Below are 10,555 nucleotides of genomic sequence, written 5' to 3' on the forward strand. Positions count from 1 at the left end.
AGGTGTAATCATGGTTCAAGCTGTGAAGCAATTAACCATATGCATCTCTTTAGTACGTAACATTTTAGAAATCACAGTAGACCGGGTGTCACCGTCTAGGAAAAGGAAACTGGTTTCTCTATAAATGTCCATCCATGCAGCACAGCACTGGAAACGGTGCGATACGATACTACAAATAAGAACTAGAAAGCGGACGGGAGACAGGAAGCCAGGCACCCAGTGATCCATATTTGAATCGGAAGACTTGAAAATTTTCAGTAAAGGACCCCAAATGTCATCTTACATAAACGTTAGAGAGCACAACCCGCTACAATTTCCATGCTCGTACTTCACAAGTCATTTGGCCCGGGTTTTACTAATTAGTGAAAGCAATTAAAGACAAAATATAGGCATGGCTCAGTTTGGGAAGAGCCCAAATACAAATATGTTGCAGTGCAAGATCTTGTATACAGTATTTCTAAATCTTGTATTTATAATTCTTTCCAAAACTGAGCCATATTGTAGTTTAATGTCAATTACGGAGTTGTAACAACAAACCTTAAGATTGTGTTTGCAATCGGTGTAAATCAAGAATGGTGTAAAAATTTACGCTGGTTCAATTGCATTCGTGTTTGGAAGAAGAGTATAATCATGATTGACGTAAAACTTAATTTCAGTTCAGTTTTGCGTATGCTTGATAATCGATGTAAAACCCTATCAAACATAAGATTTTACATCGATTATTAATATAAATACTACATCAATTTTATTGATGTATAACTTTATACTCTTCACTAAAAGCAGCGGTTCAGTATATCTACATAATTGCAGGTACCCCCATCATTTTTGAAACGGTGCAACAATGCAAATGTCTTAATACTGTTTCAATAATGGGTTTCGACTATAGTACCAGAAATACATGACACCGGAAAAACTTGCAGTCAACCAATTGGTGTCATAAAAGAGATGACCAAAATTCACGGGGTGCTTTGATTGGTCAAAGCTCTTTAGTTACCATATTTTCCGGCATCATATATTTTCCATTTAATAATATTTGTATAGTATTTTAAAGTCATATATAACATATCTTAGTCTACAGTAAAAATAACAAAACTTTGAAAAAGTGCCAACCACCCGTGCACCAGCACCAATAATATATTCCAGAAAGAACATCCTAAAGTACAGACTGTCAACAATTCCTCAAACACAAGCATCACTAAATATTCATCAGTAACCAAAAGAAACTGAATAAGTCTGCCATCACCAAATGAATCTTTTTTTTCTCTCTTTTTTAACTCTGAATCTGATCTAATAGAATCTTTCTTCTCTTTCAACATTGGTGGAGTGACAATTAATTGGAGCTAGAAACCAAAGAAAGCTGTTTCCCTCATTAACAGGGTTTGGGGATGCCCAGCGCAAAGAATGGTCTTGATCAGACAATTTCAACAACGGAACAGACAACCTTCCTTGCCTAAAAAAAATAAATAACTCCTCTTTTGGATTTTGAAGAATCCCTTTAAAGGGAATATACAAATAAACAAGAACATAAGCATGGGTTGATCCCCAACATATAAATATGGACCTATACCATGGTTATTTTGGCTTTTCCTATCTTCATGCCCAAATAGATGCTCAGAAAGCATAACGGTAGATGGCATCAGCTACACCATCTTCATCATTGCTGGGACCAATCGCATCAGCCACAGCCTTTGCCTTCTCTGATCCATTACTGAGAGCAATTCCTAGCGAAGCCAACTCAAGCATCTCAACATCATTTTCACCATCACCAATAGCCATTATCTGAAAGTCAATGTGGAATCAGGGGAATTAATGTAACTGCTTCTGTTAACCTTTTTTTTTTCTTGAATGCTAGCAATCAAATTTAAGCATGGTGACCTCAAGAACAGTAACTTGAATATCTAAAAGCAGGCCAAGATCAATCATTGTTAAAGTTCCAAAACATTGACTAATGGCATGACATGGAACAAAGCATACAGCTAGACAAGAAAACTCTGCCCTAAACCATATCAAATCCTGATATGATTTGACAGGTATCCTAGGGAAATGATACTGGATAAATGCTGTACTCCAGTAGTGGCATTACTACCATAATGCATTTATTTTGTATTTTTTTTTATGAATATGCATTTATTTTTTGTTGGATCAGTCATTATCTACAATAATGTTGAAAGATTACCTAGAGATTTATAAGTACCAAGGGTGGTTCATACCTCTTTTGCATTTACATCTAAATGATCAAGCAGCGTTCTTACTCCACTTCCTTTTGAGGTTCCAGGGGGAATAATTTCAAGCATATCAGGCTGTGCTTGGATGACACCAGCACGCCCTTTTGTTGCTTCTGACCAATATGGCCTCAAGGTAGCAGCCACCCCTTCAGTAGTATCTAAGAAAATCAGCTTCTGTGAACCCAAGAAAAGATACTGTAAGTTAATAAAGAAAAGAGATTAGCAGAAGTAAAGAATTATCCATAATCGTGTTGCTCAGATGCTAAATGATGGAGTCAACTGATATGCTCAACTAGGGAATTTTGAAAATACTAGTTACTCTGCTGAAGATGTGCAACTTTTGAGGGGGACAAACCATAGAAAAGCCTCCATGTTGATCAATTGAACTCACTAGGAACAATTTTGAAAATTAAGTAGCACCAGGGTTATGGGCAGTGAGAAACAGCAAATCCCATGGAAAAAGACACTTATGCATTAGGGAACAAATATTTTATGCTTGGACACAAATTTTCCCTTGTCAACAAGACCACAGAGCGTTCTTCTCAATTGCTGGTAATTTAACATAAAGGAAGCATCCAATGAGCTGACAAGTCAACATAAATCTTTAATCTAATTAAAGTAGTTAAATCTATATGAACCCTTTTAATGATAATATGAATTTGAAGTTCAACCAACCAAAGGTGGCTCAGTTAGTAAGTTCTCTGGCTGGTTGTAGTGGAGATTTGAGATCAAATCCCACTGTCACCAGGGGCAACACAACACCCCCATTGTGTAGCCCCATGAAACAACAAGAACAACAACTTTTTACCATATTAGGGCCAACTTGTCTCTACCTGTATCTCAGCAGCAGCTAAAATGTGTTCAACCGAAGGCATAACCTCTGCCTGCAAAGAAACAAACAATTTCATAAGAACCATAGATAATGGGAAAATTTCCCACTAAATATATTAGTGGAAGAAAAAATGGAGTGTATTTTGGTACCTTTGGCTCATGATATACAGAATGAAGAGAGTCAACCAAAGGATGATCAAACAGTGTTAAACAACGATCCTGACTAAATGCAATAAGAGGAATCTTGTTCTCCCATGAGTAAAGAAATGCCTGCAGTTTAGAAAAAATCAAGAAGTTAAGGCAGCATGAAACAAAAGAGGATACTGATAATTCTTTAAGGAACTTCAGTTATACAGAATATTTATAGATATTAGCAAGTAACTTGAGAATTATACATGTTCGAAACTTGAGATAAATAAATGCTATCATCTCTTTGAAAGTAATTCCAACTGAGCAATATCTCATGCTCTTCTTGAAGCCTATTCAACATCTAAGGATCTCTTTTTTCCACACACTAAGACCAAGGATTCTTAATAAGTGTATTTCTAATTCAAATAACTTGTTTTATCCATAAAAAAATTATTTAAGTAACAATATGCTTCGAAGCCTTTCTCATGTAATCAAAGTAATTATAGTACAAACATCAAAATTGGGCACCTCCTTATGGGCAAATAGCATGTCTAGTAATTTGGATCAGTTTGCCCAGGATGATTTTAGGGCTAAGTTGGTACCATGGTAGATCTCTCATTCTGTAACTCCCCCCCCCCCTCTCGATGGGCACCCCCCATCTTTTGAGGGGCTAGCTTTGTTTCTTTAACTCTATTTTCTCCCAAGAAACAAAAGGGGAGGGGGGGGGGTTAGGGGTCATGTGGCAACAGCTGAAGAGGCTGAATTGAATGAGTTATTGCTTTGTCTTTAGTGGATAAATGATCATATACAAAAATATTTAGGGTTATAGTCATCTGCCTAATATTCCATTCAGCCGTTAAGGAACTCACAACTTAATTACTTATAAAGGACAAAGCAACAAGTCATTTAGTTCAGCCACTTCAGTTGTTACCAAGGGGGCTAGCACTATGTGTAGTAGAGTTTACCCATATCCAATGAGTCACATGTGAGTAAACCAAAACTTGAAAGGAATCAAATTTCAACATTGAAATTTCAATATCTAATGCAACCTTATTCATGATTTCTTCATTAGCAGCCAGCAAGATCATTAGGTAATGCCAGATGCCAAAGTAACACAGACAGCCCAGGTGGCAATAACCAGGAAATCTGACAGGATTCCAGCAACAACAGTCCAATGTTAAGCACAAAACAGCATAAAATCCCAACCATCCATGGGCAGAAGTACTACTGCCTGGCATGAAGATATAGAAGGATACAGACAAGACACAGCACCAGGAAAAAAATGAACCAACACCCAGAGAAAGGCAAGCAACACAAGCTCCAGTACAACTGTATCAGAGTATTCTACCATAAATGCTGTACATCAATAAACATCTGGAACAAAGTTTTCCATCAACAGTTGCTACTAGTCTAACACTATGGAAGAAAAAGCAGTTACTAGTTAACATGTTATGCATTTTCTATAAAAATTATTCGGAAGCAACTGATTCAGTTATTTGAATCTCCCATGAGTAAAAAACTACTGGTAGTTTTTCTTGAAACAAGTAGGATACGAAATTATTTAACCACAAAAAATTCTGTTGCCAGTAAGTACTACTAGCCACAGACCAAGTTATAACTTGAAATCAGAAGCACTATTTCGAAACAGAAAGCATCTACCTCTCTACAGACACTAAGGTCCAAATTTCTTCTAGAAATTTCCCGACCTTGTCTACCATAAACAAGCAATCCCTGGAACAGGAATACAAAATAAATGGTAAGAGACAACATCTTGTAAATAAAGTTACCAGAATTCTTTAAAAGAGTAATATATAAGCATTTTCCAATAACATAAATGCATAAGCAAGCATTTGTTGGTTTAAACAGATGTTTCGTTTGGCTTCAATGTGGATAGGGCATAACAAGTATTTACTCACTAAAATGAACATTCTGGGATGATACTATTTGATTGGTAATGACTTCATCAAACAAAAATAAGATACTATTATAACCTATGAATTCTTTTCAGTGCTATACGTTGGCTAGTCAACACTTCACTATCAACGTTCTCTAGAAATTAGCAAAATTTTCTTCACTATAAATCATCAATAATACTGCCAAAGCAAAGTATGAGAATGCCTGCTAAAATAAGTCCAAAGGTGTACAAGCAAAATTTAGAACATGAATGTCCATATGCATATATATCCATTTCTGTTTTGCTTCATTTTATCTGGTGGTAAATGCCAATGAGCTAATTCACGTGTTAAAGGATTAACAAAACAGTATATAAACAAGTAAATAAACCTGTAAGAAAACCCCAGGTGAAAACTCTGAAACAATGCCATCCTTTCCAGCTAAATCTACCATCTTCAAAGCACTTATAACAGCAGGTCGTGTCTGTTTACAAAGATAAAACAAATAAATTGTTACCAGCAGGTCCTACTTCCATTTTCTTTTGCAGGCAACAAGAACACAAAAATGAAATTGCATTCTAAGAAAGTAAGAAGACAATATTGGTCATTTAATGCAGAAGAAATGATAAATTGTTTATGTTGAAATGTGTACAAGCTGTTTAAGAAGACAGATTTTCAACTGAACAAGAGTTAGCACAACCTGTGAAGGCACTTCCACACAACTGACCCCAAGGTTAGTGAACCAAAGTTAAAAAGGGAAGATGCTATTTCTTCTCACCTTCCCAGTGGCTATAACCACTTTTACTCCCATTGATACAGCTTCTTTCAGAGCTTTTGCTGTTGTTGAAGAAACTTGACTTTTACTGTTTAGCAGTGTACCTTATATTTGTATAAAAGAGCAGATATAAGATACTGGGGAATTTCAGGAAGCATTCAACATCATGTTCTGTATAAGCTCACCATCCATGTCACAGAAGATATAGCTGAATTTTGGTCTATAAAATCGCAGACTGCCTTCTCTCTTCCTGTCTTCTAAACGTTTACCTGTAAATATTCTCAAACTGCCAATTTCTTTATAACATCTTATGCCTCTAAAAGTATTCAAGAGTACATGGAACAACATATAGGAATGAAGTTGATATTACGAATTAGGTAAGGAGTGAGCATACCAGCTGAATGTTCTTTTTGCAAACTTCCATTAGTTGCAGCATCATATGCACTCTGAATTAAACCTTTACCCTTCCATCCAAGACTTTTCAAGAGAAGTTCCTCCTCCCTCTCCATTTCTTCTTCTGCCTCATCGCTGATCTCATGATCAAACCCTAAAAGATGTAGCAACCCATGAACCTGCAATAAAGACAACAATTTATGATTCTTCAAGTTATATACAAATATTTCCAGCAAAGGTGAGTCTCATTATCCAGAACCCAATAGATTGCTCCTGATCTTTCTGATTTCCCATGAATCTCTTCTGTTCTACTGTTTCAGTTTCAAGTTTTCAACATGCCTTCAAACAACCGAAAAGGTGAAGGTTGCTGATATTTAGCATGTTTTCATCCACAAAATAAAATTGCAAGATCTCTGTGTGTGTGCACACACACATGCGCACGCATGTAAGGTGGGAAAAATCCTGCAAGATCTTGGTTGCACTTCATTTTATCAATTAATTAAATTGCCAGCACAAGCCCCAAAACTTTCATTTAGTGATAAGAAATCTTTCTCATGAGTATCAACTGTACTTTCATTTTTCCACACCCAGCAATTAGATTCCATATTACTTCATTTTTCCTTTAACACAATTCTTAAGATATCTCACATGAAAGGAATGAGAGAGGGACCTGAACATTTTAGAAAAGGTAATGGCAAAATTGATAAACAAGTTTGACAAAAATGACCTAGAGTGGCATCATATGTGACAAAAATAATTTAATAAGCAAACACAATGTCCTAAAATTGGACAAAATTGGAAATACTGCATAAATAAATGAAATAAACAGCTTGAAAACAACAATAGGAAAGAAAACATAATGAAACACCAACCAAGAGGATGCGTATCTCATCGAGAAGAGTATGTCCTCTTTCCTCTGCTTGTCTTGCAGCTGTCTCAACAGAAATGACTATGTCACCCAACATAAGCTGCAAATGTAGGAAAATTAATTGATGTAGTTAGTCAGGTGGATAAAAAGACAGATTTAGAAAGGGAAGTTGATAAAGAAGTTCAAATTAGTAATATATTGAAATTATTCTTTTTAGATAGTTAGAGAGTGAGAGAGAGAGAGATGGATTTTTAGTTGATAAGAATTATTAAGAGATTTCTATAAGCATATGAGATAGCATGGCCTTCATTTCATGACATTAGAATTGAGGATTTCTGCATTAAAAGGTATGTGTTGTGGGTTATTTTAGTTTATATGACAAAATTGAGAGGAAGGTATGATTACTTTGGTGGGTAAGAGCAGATTGAAGGATGTTGAAAGTTGTTTTGTTTGTGGGCTATCTCTTATCACCTAACCTTTGTACTATCCCTTTTTTATTTTTAATAACTTACTATAGAAAAAATGATAAGCATTTCAGTTAAAAAAATAAATCCTTACAATTGGGAGGTCAAGCCCAGGAATGTGTTGTGACATGGAAAGAACATCAGTAGCATGGTCCTCATCCCTCCAATCTTTATTAAGTTTCCGAATAAACTCATCATTGCAAAGAAGGATTGACAATTCAACATTCTCAAATTCACCAACATCATTTATGCTAGTATCTCTTGTTTTATATACAGAATCTTTTAGACCATCAAATGCCAACTTCATAGCCATAGGAGCATTTAATTTGAGCATTTCTGCAATACTCTGCAAGAATTGAGAAAATAAACATAAAAAAAAATGAACATATTAATCAAAGAAAGACAGAAAATCAACAGAACAAGCAAAGACAAAAACATTCTTCCTCTGGTGTCTCCCTTCCTTCTTGGCACAGAAGAAACAAACAAAACTTATACCTATTCCAAACAGCAAGGTCAGGGATAATTATATAAAGTTTTATCAGTACTAATCATAGCAAAAGAAGTGAAAGAAAATATGTTAACATTTACTTCCTAATATATGAGACGGCAGCTAGATACAGTTCTCCAGTAAACTACAGTAGCTAATTTCTAACAATATATTAGCAGCTTTTAACACTCCAGTTGTTCAGGAAATTGCAATTGGAAAAAGACAATGATCCCAAGGTAGGACCAACATATGAAATTACTTAAAGAATTCCAATATGCTAATGCGTATCTATAATGCATTCAAAACTAATTCAACCACTGCAGACAGAAACATATAATTAGAAGCGTCAGCATCACAAACCTACCCACTTACAAATATAACAGACATCGCCCGGAACCCTCATATTTGTTGTGTGAAAGTATTTATTTCGAGCATCAAAATACATCAAATGAGCAACCAAAACCGCATTTTGGTTCTACTTCTTTTTTCTTTGATGCAACAGTGAGCTTGAAATCCTAAATTTACATGTTTCGTAAAACCATTCACAATTTCCAGATTCGGAAGAATTTCTTCCAACAGTCACCCGACTTCTCTGTATAAAGCCTCGATTAATGCCACAAAAAAAGAGAGAGAGAAAGAGAAAGAAAAGCATGTAGATAAATGACAAACCAATTATTCTTTTTCTATATAGAAGATAAAGGATCATTCATCAGAAGAAAATACAATTACCAGAATTTCAGGATCGTCTGGCAATTCTTCTTCGATACAGATTCTGACATTGAGCTCCAACTGCTTCTCCTTCTTCTTGAACGGCTGACGCCGCACCTTTCTGTACCCTCGCTGCGTAGCAAAATTCCCTCGCAGAGGTCTGGAAGACGTTCCATCTGCTCGACACAAAACATGAAATCTCCGACGAAGAACTAAAGAATCTAAAGAGGAGATAACGGAACGAGTGGTAGAAGGAACAAAATTCGAATGCGATGGGGAACGAAGAGGAAAGCCGTTGTTTGAAGACGATTTAGAGGCGAGAGGAAAGGCACGTAAGAGGACTCGCGCCATTCGGCCGAACAATGGATCAAACACCGGCGGGATGGTTCCCGGCAAGGATTTGGACGGCGAATGGAGTGGTAGGGAGCGAGAGCGATGGAGAGAAGAAAGGCGAGGAGGCATTCAGCTGAAAGGAGAAAAGTCTTGTTTGGGTTATTATTCCGCTTATGGAAAGCGATAGCCACACGAAGATCCCAAGCCCCTCGTGCTTCCTTCAGCTTTCACCAACCACCCAGCACAATGGGGAGATGGGGAGAGATGAATGTGAATGAGCGGCCGAGCGGGTAGACGTAGACTAGAGAGACTAGAGAGGGTGTGGAAGAAAGTCGGAAACTTGTCTCTGCTTTTCTCTGGTCGATCCAGGATTAAACCATACGAGAAACAAACAAACCACTGGATAGAGTATGGTCCGCTCGGTCTTTCCCAACCACTACCTTGCTACGAGGTGTAGTGGGAAGGAGCCCTGTTTGCCTTGGCCCCCCTACCCAAGTTTTCTGGGCTATCAAACTTTGACTTAGACTTAGTCATGTGAGTTGTGACGTGAGCTTTTTTTTTATTATTTATTCCCTCTTTGAATGACTGAGTCCTGTCAAGTTCAATATTTTTGTTTGCCAAAAAAAAGTTAGGGAGAATGACTGATCAGTGCCCACCGTATAGGGATGAATCCTGAGGGTGAATTGATGCCATATTCACGGGCACGATGCGGTTTAGAGAGGCTATTAGTAGATTATTGGGTTGTCATTCAGAATTCTGCATTGGGTTGTATCTAATGGTCCTTTGAGTGGCCATCAGAATAGAATCGGAATCAGAATTGGAATGGTCTATTTTCAAACCTGTTTGGTTTAAATAGGAATTAAAATTAGTGGAGTGGGATCTCAGTCCCAAGGGAGAGGAGGGAATTACCATTCTTTCAAATGGGGAATGCTATTCCACCAGTAATGGGATTTTGGGCTTCTAGTTCTGCCCAACAAAATAGTTGGATGGCCCTAAATTACAATTAGGGGTGGACACAAATCCAACTTTTTTAGAGTTCAGCTTGTGAGAAGCTCAATTTAATTGTCTAAATCAAGTTTTGAGCCAAATTTGACCTCAATATATAGGTTCATTTGTTTATAGAGCCAAGTTCGAGCCCAATGAAGATCATAAACTCATGAATCTCACAAGCCTAATCGAGTTTATGTTATATATAATATTTTTAATTTACATGTTTAGTAATAAATAATTTTTAAATATAGTTTTATATGTATAATAAGAAATATTTGTATGTATATATATAATTGTTTTTATGTATATTTTTTAATATATATATATATATATATAGAGAGAGAGAGAGAGAGATAGAGAGAGAGAGAAGGTTGGAGTAAACCTCGTTACCTAGCCATCTCTCCAAAATGGAGAAAATCTACATGCTCTCCAAATTCCAGGTGATATTATACAAGTTATG

General features: G+C 36.5%; 1 protein-coding gene across 2 annotated transcripts; it reads right to left on the minus strand.

The window, feature by feature from the left end:
• Positions 1-1,093: 1,093 nt before the first annotated feature.
• Positions 1,094-9,417, minus strand: LOC104592035 (haloacid dehalogenase-like hydrolase family protein). Of its 2 annotated transcripts, XM_010251176.3 has the most exons (13): positions 8,794-9,417; positions 7,672-7,923; positions 7,118-7,213; positions 6,247-6,424; positions 6,038-6,121; positions 5,856-5,956; positions 5,469-5,561; positions 4,845-4,916; positions 3,207-3,326; positions 3,059-3,109; positions 2,211-2,399; positions 1,568-1,779; positions 1,094-1,450 (listed from the first exon to the last, which is right to left on the minus strand). In XM_010251176.3, the coding sequence occupies exons 1-12, from the start codon at positions 9,232-9,234 to the stop codon at positions 1,612-1,614; spliced, it is 1,845 nt and encodes a 614-aa protein (XP_010249478.1). In that variant the 5' UTR covers positions 9,235-9,417; the 3' UTR covers positions 1,094-1,450; positions 1,568-1,611. The 2 variants fall into 2 exon arrangements, with proteins under 2 accessions (XP_010249478.1, XP_010249477.1); XM_010251175.3 differs by having other exon boundaries at positions 1,094-1,779.
• Between the last annotated feature and the right edge of the window lie 1,138 nt (positions 9,418-10,555).

Source organism: Nelumbo nucifera, chromosome 8 (genome assembly GCF_055504915.1).
Source record: "Nelumbo nucifera cultivar China Antique chromosome 8, China Antique-T2T, whole genome shotgun sequence".
Lineage (NCBI taxonomy): Eukaryota > Viridiplantae > Streptophyta > Magnoliopsida > Proteales > Nelumbonaceae > Nelumbo > Nelumbo nucifera.

Coding starts and splice junctions, on each gene's coding strand:
- LOC104592035 (XM_010251176.3), bottom strand. CDS start 9,234: ATGCCTCCTCGCCTTTCTTCTCTCCATCGCTCTCGCTCCCTACCACTC. Junction 5,562..5,855: donor TGGTTATAGCCACTGGGAAG/GTGAGAAGAAAT, acceptor CTTTGTAAACAG/ACACGACCTGCTGTTATAAG. Junction 4,917..5,468: donor CACCTGGGGTTTTCTTACAG/GTTTATTTACTT, acceptor TTCCTGTTCCAG/GGATTGCTTGTTTATGGTAG.